This window comes from Danio rerio, chromosome 6, assembly GCF_052040795.2.
Source record: "Danio rerio strain M-AB ecotype USA chromosome 6, GRCz13ab, whole genome shotgun sequence".
Lineage (NCBI taxonomy): Eukaryota > Metazoa > Chordata > Actinopteri > Cypriniformes > Danionidae > Danio > Danio rerio.
Genome location: NC_141026.1, coordinates 42,259,305 through 42,281,660, shown reverse-complemented (window position 1 = coordinate 42,281,660; position 22,356 = coordinate 42,259,305). Strand labels below are relative to the sequence as shown.

The window sequence follows — 22,356 nt, the reverse complement described above, 5'->3', positions numbered from 1 at the left end:
ATGTTCAATATTTTTGCTGTGTCATTTTATTTTATTACACATAACTTAATTTATAAACTAATTACATTTGTTTTCTTTTGCATATATGGATTTCTTTGGTTGTTATCAACATCCAGTGAAAATTTCAAGTCAACAGCACCTATAGAATTATGTTTTCTGTAAAAAATGATGACATGTTCAATACTTATTTACCTTAATATATGAAAAAAATTTAAGAAACTGCATGGAAAGTGTCAGTTTCTTATGAGTTAAAATGATAATACTGTTATTTAAAATTTTGACATCCAGATAAAAATCCAGTGTTTGTAAAATTATATTTGTAAAATGCCCTTGCAGATTTAACTCCAGAAAAGAATGAGGGATTTATTGGTCATCTTAATTTAATGTATCAGACAGATTCACAGATGAATGGAGTGCATGAATAGGTGTCGTAAGAAGATCTGCAGTCTTTGTCCATGTTGACCTTTCCTGTTGCATAAGCTGGTTTTCCATCCGCACCAGTTTGCATTGTCTGGACTCACAGTAGTGTGTGAACCCCCTAGTGTGTGCCAGGCTTCTATCCAGTACCGCAGCCCACAAACACACGCATACACACCATGACCTCTATCAAAAAGCCCGACGCCCACGTCTCAGTCATAGTCCAACTGGCTCATGCTCAATGGCCTAGTTTCTCATTGTCTGTGGATTATGGTTTGGCAGAACCGAAGAACACCAAAGACCTTGTCTCAACATATTTCATAATCACATTTAGATACAGCAAATCACTCTCATAATCATAATCATTCTAATGCGTCACTGTCAGAGACATTACATTCTTTATATTTGGATCCTAGATTATAAGCGCCACATTTAACATCAACCGCACACTGCAACAGACACCCTCTCTCTTCATCAGCTGGTTGAATGGTTAGCATTCCTGCTGTTCATGAGTATTAGGTTGATTCCCATGCCCATCTCATCCAAGCTTGAACTGAAACAGGAGTATTTGTAAATGACAATTAATTTTACTGTAATCTCAAGCCGCCTTCTGAAAGTGCTAATATTTGGTTCATTTCATTGTTTGTCCCACGTCCAGAAGACTAGAAGATTTTGCCCAGAGATTGGAGCGCATCTGTGTTTTCTCTTACCCTAGGATCAAGCCAATGGGGGGTTCTCTCACCAGCAAGTGGCAAATGGAAAATCCAAAGTTGATTTGGAAATCCCATAGTGAAATTAAAACTGTGGGAAAGTCTAGTCTCTTCTCCTCTCCATTTACACAAGGTTGCTGTTTATGCAGTTTTGTTGAAATGCCTAGCTTCAATGCTTTGACAGCTACACGTGCCATTATTTGTTTTTGGCAGAAACGGAAAAAGGCCAACATATGAGCACGAAAATATGTAAAACTGAACATCAAAATAGGACTTTACTTGAAAATAAATGCAACAAACAACACCATTAAAACAAGCATAATTAACTACAACAATAGGTACATTATAAAAATGCTGGAGTCCTTCATGTTGTCCCAAAACAAATCGATTAGATTAACTTAATAATTTTTACAAATTTAAGTGGATTGAACATAAAGCAATTAGGTTGTTCCCAAAAACACTAGAAATGCGTTGGTTCGACACATATTTAGTAATTTAAACAAGCAGCAAAAAACAAAATTCGGGTGTAGCTTGAAGAATATGCAGGTTTTGATTCAAATTTTGGTTTGTTGCTTCACTTGTTATTCACTTACAAAAAGGATCATGATAACCCATAGAGCAGCATTATTTGCTGCTTTAAAGGGCAGCTACAATCAAAATCAACTTTTGTACACTGTTTGGAGAGAACTGTGTAGGTATAGTGTGTCCACAGTCAACTGGAGTGATAGAAACACAACAAGTCTCTTTTTTTAAAATGTACTGATGTTAAAATAGGATCCAAATCCCAGTGATTTTAAGGCCACCGCAACGTGACATTGCAGTGTAGTTTTCCCCACCCACCAAATCGATTGACAGGTGCCATGTCTCCATAATAATATGTATACACATGTCCGAAGGCCATTTTTGCAAAGAAACTGAAATAAAAATATCTGTTCCAAGTCTCTGTGATCAGCTGCACCTCAATAATTAATTTTCCAAGTTTAAAACATTTTTTAAAACAGTGCATGTTTGTGATAGAGTAAAACCGATATAATCACCATGGCCGCATCGTGTCAGTAAACGTGCGCGCGTGTACTGCAAACTGCATTTATGTGAGACTCATCGTTTCAGAAAGGCTTGAATAAACACCACTGCAAATACGTCAAATAAACTTATTTGGTATTTTTGACTCACAACCTTGTTTCTATCAATTACTTCTACCACTGACGGCTGTTTATCTGACGTAGTGCATGAGAAGCAGACATGCACGTCACAGCTGTGGGAAGGGAGAACCAGCTCATATGGATTTCAAGCAACTGGCTACAAAAACAGCTACGTTGTGATCAGACACCAAAATGTGCAGATTCTACAAATAAATAAATAATCTGATGGGTATTTTGAGCTGAAACTTCAGACACATTCTGGGGACACCAAAGTCGTATTTTACATCTTGTAAAAAAGGTAAAATGGGTTCCCTTTAAGGCTTTATATGACATCCAGAATGTGATCGTGTTACAATAACGATAATGATATAGTCTTTTACAACATTAAATAATGTTGTTAGTAATTTCAACCAATAGAATAGGACCTTTGATATGGTGGGTGGGTATTGTGGGTAGTAAAGACCAATCAGGCCTTCACTTTATTTAAAGACACTTGCATTGGATTGACAGCTTTTGTGTTTTACCAGTCACCACAGAATAGAAGAAATTACACATTAATTTATTGAAGGATTTACTAATATGTAAGACTTTTCAACAAAAAAAATAAATATTTTGATGTCATTCTTCTCCTTATTCCCTATACAGAATTTTCTGGAATACTTGTTTTGTATTTTATTATGTGAATCATGACTTCTATTGCAAAGGGATTTCTGTATTTGGATAAATGCCAAATGATATAATTATTTATAAACTTTTTTCCAAAAAATGCTGAAATGTATACAAGTTAAATATAAATATCAGTGATGCTATTAAAAAAATTCAATGAAATCCAACGTTAAAATAAAAATGAATCAAGCCTAGGTCATTACCCGACAGTTTGACCAATCCTGTCAGCTTCAGATCTAAAGGTATATTTCATTGCCACAGAAAACTCTCAAACATATTTTTGAATCAAAAAGGATTATTTTAAAGCGCAAATACTGATTGACGGCAGTTATAAAATGCATATATTTTAATGCAGATTAAAGACAGTGAGGTTATATATAGAAAAATAACAACAGATAATCTCTTTTTTAATGCATGTGGCAGATTATGTGAGGATAGATTGAGTCAGAATTTAAACGATAAAAAGGTGAAGTGTGTGATTTTAAAAGATTTTCTCTGTCTGCTGAGTTTGACTGTGTGTATTTACTCAGAGGTTGTCACTAGACAGATTATAATCTGTGTCTGTTGCTCTGGATTAGGATTGAGTCCTCACCCAGTGCTCATTGATCACACACATTAATCCCAGTCTAGGGAAATGGCTCAGAGCAGATTACTTTGTGTGTGTGTGCACGCAGAGGTTTGTGTGCAAATCCATGGTCGTCCGATTGTCCCATGCAGGGTCATAATGGGTGATTTTTGTGTGTGCGTGTGTTTTATGTAACCATGAGCGTCATTCTAGCCTGATGCCTCATTATTAAATGAATTACAGTACTGTTTGCTGCTAGGCGTAGATATATTATTGAGTGACTTTGTTGAGAGTTGCTTTGAGCTTGTGCCCAGTAACCGTTTTAAACTACTTAACCTGCAATGCAACAAGGCTGGATGTAAAATTGGTGTAACCAAAACATTACTCCAACCAGTTAATTAGCCATTTTTGTGATAATAATCTAATAGTAATATTAATTAAAACATTTCAAATAATTTAATTCACAATCCATCAAACTAAACTTTTCACCATTTTTCATATGAATTAATTAAATATTAATTGCTGTTGGCGGCCATTTCACTAGGAAATGTTATGTGAACAGGCCCTCGATCTCTTAACAAGCTCACAGCGTTTTTTCCCAGATGTTCTCAAAATTCTCACTATTGCACCCTACCTGCCTCTACTTTGATCGCTGACAGACTGGTGTCACTAAGATCTCTGTGTTTGTGAGAAAACAGCAAGCAAGAATAAACGATCCATTTAAATTATTACATTTAAAACAGAAAAAGCAGATCGGTTTGACTGTACCAGGAAAACACCTTGCACTTGCAGAGCTAAAACATTTGTCATCAGCATCGGAAAATAAGTAATAGCGTTAAAGTCCACAGTTATACACAGTTTTTACAACATATGATTAAAAAATATAAAAGAGCTATATAATTATTAGGCTTCTTGGCACTGGCAATTCCCCAGACCCTGAGTGGCTTTGCACCTTGCTTATTGGTTAAGTCCACCCCTGACTCCAATATAATAACTCTTTACTTGCGCTTTAGAATTTACATTTTCTACCATTTGTATGTTTAAATGTTCGTGTTGCCTGTAACAGCTTAGTTTAAGTGTCAATTGTCTTTTTTTTAGGACATTCTCAATATTTAAAAATGATAGTAATAGGCTATTTTACAAGCCCTTTTTGGAACACACACACTGTTTGAATAAGCATGGTGGGTTGTACACCCTTAAAGTCAGCTTGAAATCAAAATGTGTTCTTATTATTTTAACATGTACATAGTAATACTTGTTATAAATGATTTATATGTGCATTTTGTACAAATGAATTTGCCTTCATAATCTTTTATCAAATACCATAATCTGGCATTTAATTCTTCCGCCGTTTTATTAGCAACATCTATCTTCCACTGATCCACTCTGTACCCAAACGATGAAATCATACTTTGTTCTACATTTTTTTTAATCTCATTTCAGAAATGTTTCAAGTAGATGTGTGTCATGATAAAGGAAAGAAAGACCATCTAAACTTTTTATTAAGCTGACTTTAGGTAAACACGGCCTGATTTGGTTGGATAACAATTTTGCATATTCATTATTTTGCGAGGTCAAAATGTGTGTTGAAGCAAATTAGAGCTAGGCTCTGCAGTTTGGAGCCCTTCTGGTCTACATCCTTTATTGATGGACTATATAAATAAGTATATAAATCAAACAATCTGTAATAACTAGGCCCACACAAAAATCTGCAGATTTCCACAGATTTTTAGCCCATCATTTATCGAGTCTATTTATTTGCTTGTGTAAATGTGTATTAATGTATATTTATTCAGATTTAAATAAACGTCAGAAATATTATTGACTAATAGGAAAATGTCCATATGATTTATTTACAGGACAGTTTTAAAAATAATATTTTCTGTCTTTTAGTAGATATATTGTATGAGAAACTTACTTTGTTTACCAAATAAGTGGATCTAATTGGATTTGCATTGAATAAAAGTTAAAATTGTATTATTTTTTATTTCATATATTTATCTGCAGAAATAGCAAAAAAATCCGCAGATTCTGTCTGGCCCTAGCAATAACTAATGGAACTAAAGCAGTTTGCTCACACTTTAACTTCAACATAAGCAGTTTTTATATTTAAACTCCAAAATTTAGAGTCCTGAAATTTACAGAATATTTTATGGTACGATGACATCTGATAAATATGTCAAAAAGACATGTAGATTTAGATTTCTCAGTTCATAGCCCTTTAAATTTGTACACCCATAGCTTTAAACTGGCCAATTCCATGCATGTAAACAAAACATTTAAGATAAAGGTGGCCAAAGACAAAATTTTATGAATGAATTCTTGAGAAACCGTATCGATTGACCACTGTTCTCAAGACTAATGGAAAGCATAAAATTAGAGATGAGATTTCAGATTATATTTTTTTTCTTTATGTCTTTACTGAGTCTCTGTTTTCTTGTCAGGCAGGGGGAAATTGCTGAGAACACTTTCTCTTTCCTTTTCTTATACCTCACATCTCTTTGTTTTGGTCTTTAACACCAACATCCCCCACCTCTCTCTCTCTCTCTCTCTCTCTCTCTCTCTCTCTCTCTCTCTCTCTCTCTCTCTTGCTCTCTCTCTTTGTTTGTTCAGTTTCCCCTTTCTCACTTCCCACCCAACAACAGCTGCTGATCTCCGATTGGCTGACTTTCAGAAGGAGGGTGGAGCCACTTGTCCTGTTGTGATATTTTTCCTGCCTGCTTAGAACAGATCGCTCAGTTACAGCAGGGACAGGGACAGACGTACTCTCACAGCCTGTCCTCTGTGTCACAAGCTTAGAAAAACAACATTAATACAACATTTTACCTTCTGGATTACCCTTTCCTTATCCCTTTAAGCAGGAATACCTTTTGTTTTAACAGTCTTCTTTTGGTTTTCTCAGCCTTTTTGTGCCTGACCTGCCACCCCAGAAAAGGGAACAACAGAAGAGGATAAGAAAGAGAGTAAAAAATACAAACAAATAGACAGCGATAGATCAGCCTGAGAGAGACGGATGTGTACGGAAGATGAGTCCGGCTTTAGAAGCGCTGATGGAGGGGTGTAGATACCCAGGGAAAGGAGAGATGAAGGGAGGAGTGATGTTAGAACCATTTGTCCATCAAGTCGGCGGTCACTCTTGTGTGCTGCGCTTTGGGGAACAGACCATCTGTAAACCACTAATACCCAGAGAACACCAGTTTTACAAGAGCCTGCCACCCGAGATCCGCAAATTCACACCACAGTACAAAGGTAAGTGGACGCTTATGAATATGAGCACATCAGGAACATTATGTTTATGTGTGTCAGACTTCCTCCTTCTATCTTGCTCCTTTTTTCTTTGCTCTGTCTGTTCATAAATTTCAATAATACACTCTCTCTATATATAATTTATGCGAAGAAGTTACACTGACATACTTTAGTATGGCGTGACTCCTATTACAAGGCCACACGTTTTTATATATGAAAACTAATTAGACGATTCGTTAGTTTTTAGCGTTATTATATTTAAGTGCTATGATATATACGTTTTATTAAGATATATTGATGTTTTTGTGAATACTTACATGTATTATAGATTGCTTTTTAAAAGGGTGGGTTGATTTAAAGAGATAGATAAAGATGCTAACATAAAATTTGATGGATGGATGGATGGATATATAGATTTTGTTAGATAGATATATTTAACAAAATACAGATATAGATACTAACATGGAATTTATAGATAGATGGATGGAGGGATTTAATTATATTGATATTTATAACAATAGATATAGATGCATGGATGCTAACATGAATTGACGGATGGATGGATGGATTTTAATATATTGATATTTATAACAATAGATATAAATGCTAACATGAAATTTGATGATAGATAGATAGATAGATAGATAGATAGATAGATAGATAGATAGATAGATAGATGGATGGATGGATGGATGGATGGATGGATGGATGGATGGATGGATGGATGGATGGATGGATAGATAGATGGATAGATGGATAGATAGATAGATGGATAGATAAATAGTGGAGAGGTGGATAGATAGATCTTGTTATACTGATATTTATAACAACAGATATACATTTATAAGATAGATTAATGTTAAAAAGAAGTTTTAAATGACATAAACAGGCATAAAATAGACATTCAGACTCTCAGACAGAGTTCTAAAACACATGGCCATTCTCACATTCCCATAACACTTTTTCACTCTCAGGAGATTTATACTAATGGCATCAGGTGGAATATCATGTTCAGTTCTCCTGCTCTTTTGATATATTTAAACGTCCTCATGCACACAGACACCCTGGCATCTCTCGAGTGTATTTGGCGGTGTCTTTGACTGGCCTGTGCGGTGTGAGACTAAAAAAAGCTGTCAGTGAGAGAGGATATGACATGTAGGAAAGAATGTGCACACACACTCGCACGCTTGCGCATACTTCCAATGCTGACATACTAACGTAATCGTCTACAAAACACAAATATAGGCCTCAGAGACGATTAAAGTGTGTTAATCAGACTCGTCATAAAAGACGAACACACAAAAACTATCCACTCATTCTCTGACTCAGCATATACTTGGAAAAGTGTGTGTGTGAGCGTTGGTGCAGAGACGTGACATCACTGCTGTTGATGTCATCAGTCTGCCATAACTGCAGAGGCCGCGGGGTCCTAATGCCTGATACATTTACACACCTTTACCTGCACACAGTTTGATTTTGTGAGAAGAATGACTTGTTTTAGTGCTATTTAGTGTTGAAAGATTTTTTGCTGTTCTTTTTCTATCTGTCTTTACCCTCCTACTCCTACTCAATCCCTCTGTAAATCTTAGTTTCATCTATGGTTATCATGAGATACCACTATAAATCATGTCTTGGGCCACATGCTAGTTCTGCAAATGTGTATTTTTGCTTTGTGTCATGTTTTATGATCTGTATTCCAAATGTACCAAAGAAGTTTCCCAATTTTTTTTTGCTGTCTGTAAATTTCAGTGATGCAGTTTCTGTCAAACTCGTTTGTTTCTTCTCGTATGTATTTGATATGTGGCGATCTTATACATGGTTTGTCCAATGAGTGGTAATAAAAGAGCTCATTGAATTGTACCTTCCTGCCTCGTGGTTTTTTTGTGTGTGTCTTTGTTTGCTGAGCACTAGAAGACATGCAAAACACTCTTTTACATGACAGTGATGAACATGTACACAAATTCATTCCCTTCTCAACCCCCTCCCCTGCTTCTCTTTTGTTTTATGCTTTTTAAAGTACAGTTTAAGCCGGATTGGGTAAGACACAATTTTTTTTAATCATCATATGATTCATCAGATTTGAATCATATGTTGTTCATGTGTCAACACGACGTCCAAAGCACTCATTGTCTGTTTTCTGTTTTCCTTGTGCTGTCTTTAGGTGTGGTGTCAGTGAGTTTTGAGGAAGATGAAGAGGGGAATCTGTGTTTGATAGCCTACCCGCTTCACAGCGATCCAGTTGATCTGGAGAACAAGGAGCCTTCAGCTGACGGAGAGCCCAAGAATAAGCTTGTGAAGTGGGGGAAGAAGAAGCCATCAGGCCTGCTTCCAGACAACGAGAGAGCCAGACAGAGCCGCAAAGAAGAGAAGGGCAAAAGGTGAGGGAGGATATGGGACACATATTTTCATATTTGAAAGTTTGCTAACACTTTAGTTTGTCACAATTCATGATAAAAAAAGATATTAGCTGTTAGTAGCTATAAACTATGAACTTTATGCATCCCTAATCCTACCTAGAACCTAAACCCAACTTCTATCTTATTAACTATTAAAGGTCCCTGTTTGACGTAATCTCAACTAAAAAACAAAAAGAGGGTTGGACATTGTGTAGCTCCTCCCCTTTTAAAAACACACCCAATAGTGTTTTGTCTTATCACAACTCTGCCAGTGAGATCGGTTGAGATCAAAGTGCATCAAATGGAAAGCAAATGAGATGCGTCTTGAAGGGGGTGGGACATTTCAGATGCTAGAGAGCATTTGATTGGTTATGATTAGGCTCAAACAGAATCTGTGCGCGTATAAATTTCTGCAGATTTTAGCCCTTCATTGAGTCTATTTGTTTACTTGTGTGAATGTGTGTACATTTATATTTATTTAGTTCTTAAAATAATGTCAGAAATATTATTGACTAAAATGAAAATGTTCATATGATAGACTTGCTTGTTTACCAATTAAGTGGATCTAGATGAATTTGCATCGTAAATATTAAATAAAAGGTTAAAAGGTATTATTTTTTTGTTTTTATATATTAAGTTTTTAGTTATGATACTCCCAAAATGATTCCACATAAATCTGCAGATTTTTTACAAAATTTTCAGCAGAAATCGCAAAAAATGTCTGCAGATTCTGTCTGGCCCTAGTTATGAGTTGATGAGATACTGAAGTATGCAGTGACCTGAATAAAACGGTAGGCGAAAATGACAAACTACAAGCTTTACATGTTTAGATCTTTTTTTTTTATCTTCTAAACGCAAATTTTGTCACTGTTTTAGAACACACTAGCTTATAGATATCTTAAAAACTAACAATACTGATACTAACATGTAAAAAACTTTATTTTAATTTCATTGGCCCTTTAAAAATGGCTAATTAGTAGTTTATTAAGCTAGTAGTGTTAGTTGATGGTTTGTGAATTGTCAACTAAACTAAAGTGTTAGCACAAGTTTGAGGTCAGAAAAAAATATTTACACCTTACTTGTGTTTGTCGGTCTGACCACACCGACACAAAATACAGGTTTCAAGGTTGTCCGAACACACTTGATCAGATAGCTTTTGTAATGTAAATGCTTATGTGTACGAAAGCATTTGAAAACCACCTACTCTCAGCTTACTGACCTTACACGTGAGCATCATGGGATGGGTTATCAGAAGGCTCATCAGAGTATTCACGCTTTGCTTTGTTATACCAAAACACACTTGTAAGTCATGTAATGGGTCAATAGTACTTATGCGTCACAGAGTGCTCAAAACAAACTTGTAGGGCGTGAAAAATAAGAGGGTAAAGCCTTAATCACTGTAAATACAATTTAATATGAGGTCAAATAAGGACAATAATATTTTGGATTAAGGAAAGTGATACTTTTATTAAGCAAGAATGCATTAAATTGATCAAAATGGGCCAGTAAACACTTTTTTTTAAATAAACAAATAAAAAAATAGTCATTTTTGTTTGCAGCATTTAAGATACAGGGTGTCTGCAGGGTCTTTAAAAAGTCTTACATTTTAAAAGCTAAATTTCAGGCATTAAAAAGACCTAAATCTACTGAAATGTTGTGTTGTAGGTCTTAATTTTTTTTGTTGATGTATAGCTACCCAATCTGGCCATTACCCTTACAATCACCAAAAGTCCATCTCTATAAATCTCTTTATTCAAAATAAGCATTCATTGCTTTTCTTACAGCAACGTTTGCTTAAGTTCTCCATTTATTTTTTTGCTGAGGATACTGACCTGAACCATATTTTTTTATTATTAAATTATTATTATTGTAGACCATAGTGATTGACAGCTGTTTTCTTATACTCTTTGTAAGGGTTATAGTGTTTGTGAATGGAAATATTTAAAAAATTAATTTAAAACATTCAAACAATATTATTATTATTATTGTATTATTAAATGTATACAATTTTATTTTATTTATTTTTTGACTGGGATATTCGGGAAAAAAATCCCTAGCAATTAGCCCTGTAGAAGCCTAAAATATCATTAATAATAGTCTTAAAAAGATTTTAACTTGGTGAAATCTGTAGAAACCCTGAAGTCAATAAAATTTTTGAGTAAGAAATAAACAGACTGTATTGGAATGGTTTCTGTTGGATAATTTGATGGATGTGTATTTTAAATCGTGTTAAGTAATATAGACAATTTAGTCCAAAACATTTTTATTAAATAAATGGAGCCATGGTGAGCATAAGCGACTTATTTTAAAAGATTTAAAAGAGCCCAAAATTTTAAGTAATAGTGTACATTCTTACAGTAATATCTGAAACACAAATAAATGTAATAACCCTTTCTCCTGGTCTTTGCAGTAATCGGGATGATAAGGCCGAGGTTTTATACTACAGTCTGGAGAAGGGAAATGTGGTCCCTCAGATCAAACACAACCCTTGGAGTCAGCAGTGTCACCAGCAGCACCTGCAGAGAATGAAGGAGAACTCCAAACACAGAAACCAGCACAGTATCCTTTTCAAACAGTTCACACACAAACACACACTCAAATGACCAGTAAATAATGAGAATTCCAGCGCAAAATCCTCCATATAAGACATGCAGACACATCAAATATTCAGAGTTTTCCCCTTGACTCATGGCCACTTTTAGAATTCATTCTGCTGGAGAACCTGACGTGGCGGTACCGGGTTCCATGTGTCCTTGATCTAAAGATGGGAACACGTCAGCACGGGGACGATGCATCTGAGGAGAAGAAAGCCAATCAGATTCGCAAATGCCAACAAAGCACTTCATCTTCTATTGGAGTACGCCTCTGTGGCATGCAGGTAATTAGACACTATTTACATGGACTAAATTGTTCACATAATTTGACACCGCAAAAATGTTTTGAAGTGTACATAACAGACCCAACAGCTCGAAACCGTTGATGTTCCTTGTTCCACTTATTTTTGTATATAGGTCAAAGACAATACAATATAAGTGTAGTGCATCTTTAAATTTACTTAGGATCATTGTACAGTTGAAAGCAAAACTTGTTAAACCTCCAGATGAATTGGATTTTATTTTTCAAACATTTCTCCAGTGCTGTTGAACAGAGAGATGATTTTTTGAACATAACTTTAATAAATCATTTATAATAACATTTCTAATAACTTTGCAGCATAACATGTTGCTAGTTATTTTGCAAGGTGCTAGTATTCAGCTTAAAGTAACTAGGTCAGTTGTTAATTGGGCAGATCATTGGACAACAGGGGTTTGTTCTGTAGCCGATCAAAAATAGTAGTTTTTTTAAGGGGGATATTAATATTGACCTTAGCAGTTTTTACATTTCTCAATATATATATATATATATATATATATATATATATATATATATATATATATATATATATATATATATATATATATATATATATATAATTATTCCAGCCAATCCAAGACATTTTTTTTTATATTTTTAAAAAGATTTTAATTTAACAGGAAGGCTAATAATTTTGTCTTGACTTCTGTATTTTTCTGAGCAAAACTAAATCGCTATCCCACATTTTTACCATGATATTAATGATAATAATAATAATTCCTTACATTTATATAGCGCTATTCAAAAAGCATATACTAAACTGTCAATCTGTGTTGTGATAATCTATTTAACAAAAGTTCTGTCTAGCATATTTAGAATAGCAATTGATTTATAACATAATAAAAGATCACAGTTCAGCCATATACAATTTAGTAATATTTTATTTTAAAATATAACATATTAATTGTTATTTTATATATTTTGTCAGTTTATAGCAATTTAAAATATAGTCAAATTCTAAATGATCACTTTTTTAATAAGTACAGGTCAGATGAATTCTTACAGAAAAAATCCCCAATTTATTGACCACCTTATTCTACGGTGTTCTACAGCAGTGGTTCCCAAAGTGGGGGGTCGCTGGACAATGGCAGGGGATCCCTTGGTGAATTCCAAAAGTGAAACTATTAGAATGACCATATTTTATCCATAACCCACAGAAGATAAAAATAGTAGATATTAGTTACATAAAAAAGCAACAACATGCAAATAAAGTCATCAGCCTTTTAATTGATTTGTGTTTATGTTAGATTAACAAAACAGCAATAGCGTCAGCTGCAGCAGATTGATTTTATAGCATCAGGGTAAACTTTCTGACCCTTTTATAGCAATCAAATACATTACAAATGAATACAGGCCACAACTGAACTTTGAGGATGATCTCTGAGTGGCGGTCTTCAAAATTAAACCGTGATTAGACTTGTGCTGAAAACATTGTGGCCACTGGTCGCATTAGATGAGGTTGATTTTAAGTTAAATTAATGAATAACTGACGACATAAATTATAGCTATAGTTGTTAGACTGTTGCTTTTTTGTGTTGTTATTATGCTCATGTCCATATAGGCCTATTATGTGTGCAACATTTGTATATTTAAAGCCACCTCCGAGGAATGTGGGGGTCGCGAGTCACTAGCTTTGTTATGTTGGGGGTCGCGGTCTGAAAAGCTTGGGAACTCCTGTTTTACAGTACATGTTATTTTTCATATTTTATTCACTAAATCTGATTCTGATCTGTTTTCTCCCACAACAGATGTTCCACAATGCTACAGGGCAGCTAATATTCATGAACAAGTATCACGGGCGTAAGCTGAGCCTGGCGGGCTTTAAAGAGGCTCTGTGCCAGTTCTTCAGCGACGGGCGCGTGCTGCGGCGGGAGCTCCTGACGCCCGTCCTGCAGAGACTGCGAGAGATGAGGGCCGTGCTGGAGGCCTGCGAGAGCTACCGCTTCTTCTCCTCCTCTCTTCTTATCATCTACGATGGCGCTCCACCTGCAGCACCGCCCAGACCACGACCCTCTCGTGGCGGAGAGGAGGAGGATGATGAAGATGAGGATGAAGATGATGATGACGATGAAGGAGCAGCCTACGCAGGACGACACGATCTCTCTAGCAGCGCTTCACCTGCGGTGGACGTCCGCATGATCGATTTCGCCCACACCACATGCCGTGATTACGGAGAGGACGGCATCGTTCACGAGGGTGGAGACAGCGGCTACATCTTCGGCCTGCAGAATCTGATCAGCATTCTGTCTCAGCTTGAGGAGCACAGCAACGATTAAAGCGCTTGTCTGATTTTTACAATTGTGCATTTGCCATGCCAGGCTCACCGTGGGCTCCCTGAGCACCAGGGGCTGATGCTCACGCTTTGCTCGTCCCGCTCTGCTTTTTCCGAAGCCCAAGTGGGGGAGCTCTTGCGTAGATGAGGGGCAAATTCCCTCAGGAGCCGAAGAGACTGGACTGTTTTGTGCGGAGCGCAGTTCCTCTCTTTCTGAACCGCAGATGGCCGGCGGTCCCTGTAGATGAGTTTCATCTTCATTTATTCTCCATCTACGAGAGGTTTGTAAGGGAAATACGCCGATGTTTGCATTTCAAAGAGACGTTTATAATAAGACACTGACGTTCTACACACCTTTTGAGAAGAGGTGGCTTTGTAGCAACGGTAGCACAATTATTAACTGATGTGACACGCAACTAAACATGAAGGTGCTCTACAAACACTACACACGACCTGCAGGACTCAAGGGAAGACTCTGTTCTTGTAGGGAACGATGATCGGTGTGTGGAAAAGGGAGTTTTGTATGATCCTTTCCACATTCCTTATGGTAAAAGACTTTCTTGTGGACTATTTAATATATTTCGCTGTCGTGGATCCTCTTCATTCCATAGCCACGTGTTGAAGATTAGCATCCTCACTCCAGAGACTTTAAAGAGACTTTATTTATTTATGAGAATATTTCTATTAAATGTGAATGGAAATGTGACATTCCATCCCTTAGTTCTACCGTATGATGTAAGTGTTATAGGTAGAATTTTTGTTTTGTAATGGTTTTCTCCGTTTTTGACATTATGACACAAAATAAAGAGAAATCTGTTTTGTTGTGGTAGATGTGTGGTCGATTGTTTCTGTGTGTGTTTGTGTTGCATTAAAAATAATATATATATATATTTCCACATGTCCTCTTTATAACTTTGGTTGCATAAACCTTTTTTATAATAGTCTTAAAAGGGAGTTAAACATTAACTTTATAGATTCAGTTACATAAAATACTAGATTGGTCTAACTCAAAGCTGATTAGCACTTGCTTAAATGAGTTCTTAAAGAGAGGATTCACCCAGAAATAAACATTTACTCACCGTTTACTGACCCTCAAGTGGTTCCAAACCATTATGAGTTTCCTTTTTCTGTTGAACACAAAAGATATTTAGAAGAATGTTGGCAACCAGTAACCACTGACATCTTTGGTAGGAAAATACTATAAAAGTCAGTAATTACACGTTTCCAACTTCATTTGTGTTCAGCAGAAGACAGAAACTCACAAAGGTTTGTGACTGGGTGAGGTGAGTAAATGATGACAGACAGTCATTCAGTTTTGGGTGAACTATCCCTTTAAGATTAGTTTCTAACTGGCGTGGCGTCTGTAATAAAATGGGTTTTTGTCGATTTAATCCTCAGGGTTAACACTAAATGTAGATGTAAATGGAGCCTGAATGCTTTAAACCAGAGGTGCCCAATCCTACGTTGATCGTGATCTACCGGTTGATCGCAAAGGTAGCGTGGGCAGATCGCATGACATTTTTTCAATTCATGGTTTATTTCTATTTATTTTACAATGTAAATTGTGTCAAAATAGCTCAACAGTTTTTAGTAAATTAAAACCGTGTCAGTCCAGTTTTCAGAGATGAAGTTGAGTTTAGTTCAGTTCAGTGTGGTTTAATATTCCCTGCTGAGAGTTCAAACAGAGTAAATCCATCAATGCGCAGATCCACAAGTCCAAAACCAAGCAAGCCAGTGGCGAAGAACAAAACTTTACCAATTGACGAAAGTGATAAATAAAAACCTTGTGAAAAAGGTTCTAGTTGGGCACGACCATTTCTCCTTTAGCCAAACTTTCTATGCAGAGCTGCTGTGCTGTCTAGGTGTGAGTAGGTCACCGGCAGTGGCAGGTGATCAGGCTGGCGCACGGGATCAAGGAAAAGACTGCCACTGCCGATGTCTGTGACTGTGGTGTTTCAGAAAATTAAACAAAAACATGTCAGTCTATCATCGATGGGGTCATCAGATTAAGGTAAGGTAATGACAAAAATGTGTTCAGAGTTGTAGGCTATTGCACAATGTGCAGGCTCGCAGCCACTTTAGGGGTTCGGAAGACCCACCCCTCACTGACAAAGGTCCAAAATTTGTCACATAGCTCATTTGTCCTATTTTGACTGCCATGCCATCGTGGTAAAAATAACCCATCAAAACCCATCCTCTACTGGCTGTCGCTTTAGTGTGACTTTAGCTAATCAGTTTTGGCCAATGCTAACAAATATTTTTCCAACATCCAGTTATGAGTCCAACATCCAGTTATGCAAGAAAACATACAATCTGGCGTAAAAGAAGTCATCTTTACTGTATTTTTGAGAAAACGTTTTACAAGTAACTTTTATTTTTAATATTGCAATATTAATTATTAAATATTCTTAAAACAAAAAATGACCAATAAAAAGGTGTGAAGTACCAAAAGTGGTCCATGTTAAAATAGATTTGAATACTGTTTTGGCTAAAACAGTCAAAAAATGTGGTTATGATGACCATCTGACAAGCTAATTCACAATAGTGCTTAAAATGTCACTAAAATGCAGTATTTCAATTTCACAATTAAATAGAAATTTGGGTGTATATTTGCAAAACAGTACACTTTTTGAGGGAAAAAAAAACACCCCAGGTTGGCTACTGGCATATGGGTTCATATAGTTAAGCAAGATTCATTAATATATATTGTACAAATGCAGAATTCTCAATATGTTTACAAATAAATTTATGTTTTGCATTTTTATATTTGGTAGATCATTTTTTCTTGATCATTTTGTAAGTAGCTTGCATGCTGAAAAAGTGTGGGCACCTCTGCTTTAACTGATCAGATGTAAACAAGACCTTAAACATAAGACTAATTTAGCCTTTTTATTTCATGGTTGGTCATTTTGAACCACAGTTGACAAATATTGTTTTAAAAAATAAAATATCTACAAAATAATGCTATTGGAAATCTTTCACCTTATTCCCCGTGTACGAGTGGGCAGCCAATTGAATTTTTTTGGCCCGAGACCTCCAGTCTCATTCACTTCCTTTGATTTTTAGACGTTAAAAACAGCTTGTTTTGCTGCTTGATGTAGCAAACTGATATTTTTTTAGTGTTTTATTCTACTTTGTCTGTATGTTCATGCAAATACTTGTTTGTAGAGCAAGTAGTTTGACCGTTTTTTCCGCTTATTATTCCTAGTCATTTCTCCTAGACGGCTAAATCGGAAGTTCACAAAAAGAAGTTTGAGTGCACTTCCGCATTAAAGAATAAGGTCTAGATTTGCTCTAGATTACTCACCAAATGTTTTCCGCATCATGGAAATTTGAGGTTAATTCTATGCATTCCACGCTTATCAGCAGAAATGTCACTCATTCCATGTCATTCACCTCTATTTATGGGTTTGCGTTGAAATTGTATGTAATCTACAGTACTTGCTTAAATACATAAATTTGCATTTGGTGGGTTCCAGTTGCCGTTTATTTATGCTTTAAAATGGCATTATGGGATTTTGATGAATTGTGTTGAATTAGAATTAGAACTTACCTGACCTTTGAAATAAATGCTGTATCCAGAATGTGAAAATAATTTGAGACAGCTATTTGGGATTGGGATTCCCAGCCCTGCTTCTTGAGGCACACCATCTCCAACAGCACAGATTTAGGATCTCCTTAACCTAAAATCTCCATTTCTGGTCTTGGAATCTCTACAAACGAGTCAGTGAGTTGATTCTGATGTTTAATTTGTAATGGTTATAAAATGGTGTTGGTGTTTCTCCAGGAACAGTTGTGAAACCCTGGATTAGACAGCTACAAAGTACCAAGTGAAAACTAATATTAGCGCTCTGGTCAGTGCAAATGTTTGTTTACTTGAAACAAATAGCCACACAGGAAGAGCTCCAAAGGCAGATTTAATCTGGTCAAAGTATGTGGTTGCTAACGTGTAAACAGCAATGTTCTGGTATGGTACAGTAGGTTCAGACCCACATCTGAGTACATGGTTCATTTGCTCTTGATATGAGATATAATATAGCAAAAGCCTTTCTAGACTGTAAATAAGCAACATCGCTTTCATTACACTGGATTCCGACACCAGATGTAGAACTCGCTGCTGCTTTTGGTCAAGACCCAGCTGGCATATTACGGATTTGCTAAACGTTTTACTAAATGCTTTCCGCAAGCGCTCTTAAAGCCTGTTATTACTTGTGGGTGTAGTTGCGCAGGAGAGAGGAAGGATTTGGGCTGGTTGTATATTAGAACATAATGCTCTGTGTGTGTTTCCTCGTGTAACCTCTCTTCAGCAAGGATTATATATGTGGAATAGGGTGAGGGATACTGGTAAAGTCCATATACACTCCAAACACTCCTCTCGGTATTGCTTTTTCCTAATGACTGGCAATTTTTTTAAACGGAATGGCTTTCCTGATGTAAATGTAACTTATTTTGTGACATTTAAATTACAATTTTTTTGTTCCAGCGTTGAAGTGTTGACATTTGAACTTGGAAATCAAACTGGAAATGTGATTAGATGGTCATTTTATTTTTTAACAAACTTTCTGTGACATGATTAGAGAAAGTGAATCAAAACGTTGCTATAACATCTTTAAACATGTACGTTATTCATGTGGTGGCTTTAGCGCTGTGTGTGACTGTCTCAGCCTCTCCAGCTCTCACATTCTCCAGTAAAGCTCTGGATTACATTTCAAATGCCAGGAAACGAGGGGTAAGTGGGATACAGCATGGCCACATACTAATCAGGCCAGCATATGAAGGCTTTCTGGAGGACAGCGATTGGTTCACAGTGTCAAACAGTCGTTGGGAAATATACATAGAGAGTCTGCTGAGAGTCATGCTAGGAGGGTGTGGACAGAAGACGGCAAATAGCTGCAAAGTCATGTGATTGCAACATGTTTCCTCGAGACAGGAAACGTGCGATTACTCAGATTACTGAAATGCTTTAAATAGCGTAGCTCATTGTTCTCCTCGTTTATGCTCACCAAGACTGTTTCTAATTTAAAGAAAGTAAAGTGAAAACTCTAATAACTTTATGTAAAGGTACTTTTATGATATTTTTATGAGTTTTTGTGGGTCGAGCGGTTATTAAACTAAAAATTTGTCATTTTAGCAATGTTCTAATTATTTATAACAATGTATATGTTTTTTTTTTTCAAATTAGTATTATTCATTCATTCATTTTCCTTCGGCTTAGTCCTTTTATATGACATGGCTCACCACAGCGGAATGAACCACCAATTTATGGTTTATGCAGCAGATGCCCTTCAAGGCTGCTCCTTTGAGGAGTTGTTAGCCAGATCCAGCACTGAACTGGGAGAGTTTCTGGAAGTCATTTGTGAAATGCTAGATATATATATATTTATAATTCTCTGGAACATAATTAAAATCAAATTGTAAGCACTTCTCTCTTTGTGTCGTGTCCTTTCGAAGCCCAAATACAGAAACAGAGCAAGCTCTGTGGAAATAGCAGCATTTGGACGCCATTTTATCTTTCTCTGCTATAACATTACAGCGTCTCTTGCCATGCCCTTTTACTGCGTGGGGTGTTTGGGCATGGTAAATGTAGCATTTGTGATCTCACTAGCCTGGATGTATTTTTTTTGTTCTTCCCAAAGTTTGTTCGTTGTAGACTTTGCTTAGCTAACTCTGTAAAAGCCAGTGTCTCCTTTTGCATTGAACTTTGAGCATTTTACATTCAGAGATGTTGTTCATGTTCACACAGCTCACATCAACTAAAGTTTATATATTATATCGTAGTGGACCATCCCTTTAATGCCTACTACAACCATTACTACTAATTATACTATTGCAACAACAACCTGAATAATGAAGACAATGATAGAAATGGTAAAACCAAATGGTGGTGTGTGTCGTTGTAGTTGTGGTTGTAGTAGTAGTTGTTGTGTTGTGTCCTATGTAGCAGTTTCCAAACATGGTTCATCATAGAACCCTTTTAAAAAGAGTTCTAATTAGCACCAGAAAGGGTTCTGCTAATTTTACAAGACAAAAACACTTTTTTGGACCATTTATGATTTTGTTGTTGTTGTTGTGCTTGTAACTGTTCTAAGATGTTCACCAACAGAAACCAACAATGATTATTTTATGGTTTCGATGAAAAAGAAAATCTTCTAAGACCTTTATTTTTAAGAATGTACAGTATTGTCTGAATATCATCTTTTTACAGCTGACATTCTCTTTTCTCTATTGATATGAGCATAATGATGATGGATTACCATGGCAACAATCTCCATATTTTTAGCTGAATGCATAGTTTGAATGAAGAAAAGGTAGTTGTTTTTTTAGGTTTTTAGGCCATATGCTGAAAGCATTGGTAAGTTGGTAAGTAGACTAAAGGTAAAGACCTTCTCTGTTATGCAATGCTCATTTGCATAGAGCAGTTTGGCTTGAATACACAGCTGAACATCTTTGGTCTTAAATATAGCTTCTTTATATATATATATATATATATATATATATATATATATATATATATATATATATATATATATATATATATATACATAATCGTCTGGAAAAAGTCTTATTTTTTATTTCAGCTAGAACAAAAGCAGTTTTTAAATATTTTAAAACCATTTTAAGGGCAAAATTATTAGCCCCTTTAAGCTATATTTTTTTCTGATTGTTACAGATTGCCTAATTACCCTAACCTGCCTAGTAAACCTAATTAACATAGCCTTTAAATAAGTTCTTTCGAGGACAAAAGTGATTTTTCAGGAGTCATTACTCTGATTTTCAAAAATCATTATTTTGTCTATATTACCCTAAAGCAGGGGTTATCAATCTTGGTCCTTGAGGTCCAGTGTCCCTGCAGAGTTTAGCTCCAATTTGCCTTAAAATACCTGTCTAGAATTTTCGAGTTGACCACGACAATGGGGTTTGAGTCTGATGAAGAACAGTTCCACAATGCAGGTAAGACAAAAAAAATAAATTAAATAAGTAAATAACAGAGTGAGAATGTGGTAAGATCTAAAAACGTAGTAAAAACAGGCGAGGGCTTTCTTTTTCTGGATTGCCTTTTAAAACACTGCAGTTGGGGTTAAGGAAAGTGGGTGGGCGAGTCAATCTGACTCAAACAATCAAACACTATTGGTTGGGTTTAGGGAAGGGGGAGGGTATGTCAGTCAATTGGTCATTCAGTCAGCAGTCAGCGTACACAGTGGTCCCTGGTGGTTTTGCGAAAACTGCAAAAAAAATAAAAAATAAAATAGCTCCTGGGACGTATTTGGCTCTCTCCAGAAATGTACATAGGGGTACTTAATCAGAATGAGCCATGGGTTGGTTTGATTAGGGTTGAAGTTAAACTTTGCAGAACACCAACCCTTCAAGAATAAGTTTGGTGTCCCCTCCCGTCATGGAACATTCCACTTTTTTTGGAAATAGGCTTATTTTGAATCTCCCTGAATCTATTGCATCAGCCAATCTCAGCGTCTGGTGGAGAACTTTTAGCTTAGCATAAATCAAGAAATTGGATTAGACTGTTAGCATTTCGTTCAAAAGAGAGTTTTGATAATTTTCTTTTTTAGAGCTTGTAAACAATTGTTGTAAATTTTTATTTAAAAAAGTTGGAAATTATATACTACTAAGATATTTCACTCAGATTTTGAGTGGGATAAATCCAACGCTCAACATGGATACCACAGTAAAGGCAGTCCCGCTTTTCGAGAAAGGGGTCTGTACAGATTTGCTTGTTTGTTACAGAAAGTCGGCAACCATGTGCCTGCATCGATTTTGAGAAGAAAAAAAACAGCACAGCACATCCAATCTCATATCGTGTCCTTCCAGTGTCGTCCTCAGGTTTTCCATACATAAAGGAGAACATTTGCTCATGCGCAGTAGCTGGAGCAAACTGGAAATGACATGTTTTAAATGTAATTGGAGCTTAAGCAATAACAATAACGTGACCGGTCACTTCAGATTCTGTTGCTGTCATTTAATTGTGTGTACAATGGGCAGTTTTCCAAACTACAGGATTCCCCTAATCATTTAC

At 36.1% G+C, this 22,356-nt stretch overlaps 2 protein-coding genes across 6 annotated transcripts in view; both read left to right on the top strand.

Annotated features, from left to right (window-relative positions):
- Positions 1 to 15,156, top strand: part of ip6k2b (inositol hexakisphosphate kinase 2b) — a 72,998-nt gene extending 57,842 nt beyond the window's left edge. For 4 of the 5 annotated variants that reach the window (XM_087255396.1, XM_087255398.1, XM_087255397.1 and 1 more), the window contains 4 exons: positions 8,908 to 9,124; positions 11,553 to 11,701; positions 11,845 to 12,020; positions 13,804 to 15,156. In XM_087255396.1, coding sequence (XP_087111522.1) covers positions 11,668 to 11,701; positions 11,845 to 12,020; positions 13,804 to 14,331 — 738 coding nt within the window. In that variant the 5' untranslated portion in view covers positions 8,908 to 9,124; positions 11,553 to 11,667 and the 3' untranslated portion in view covers positions 14,332 to 15,156. Of the gene's footprint in view, positions 1 to 6,357; positions 6,750 to 8,907; positions 9,125 to 11,552; positions 11,702 to 11,844; positions 12,021 to 13,803 lie in introns of those variants that run through there. The other variant, NM_001002389.1, reaches the window with a different exon arrangement.
- pfkfb4b (6-phosphofructo-2-kinase/fructose-2,6-biphosphatase 4b) overlaps positions 1 to 22,356 on the top strand; it is a 514,755-nt gene that overhangs the window by 399,764 nt on the left and 92,635 nt on the right. The window lies entirely within an intron of this gene.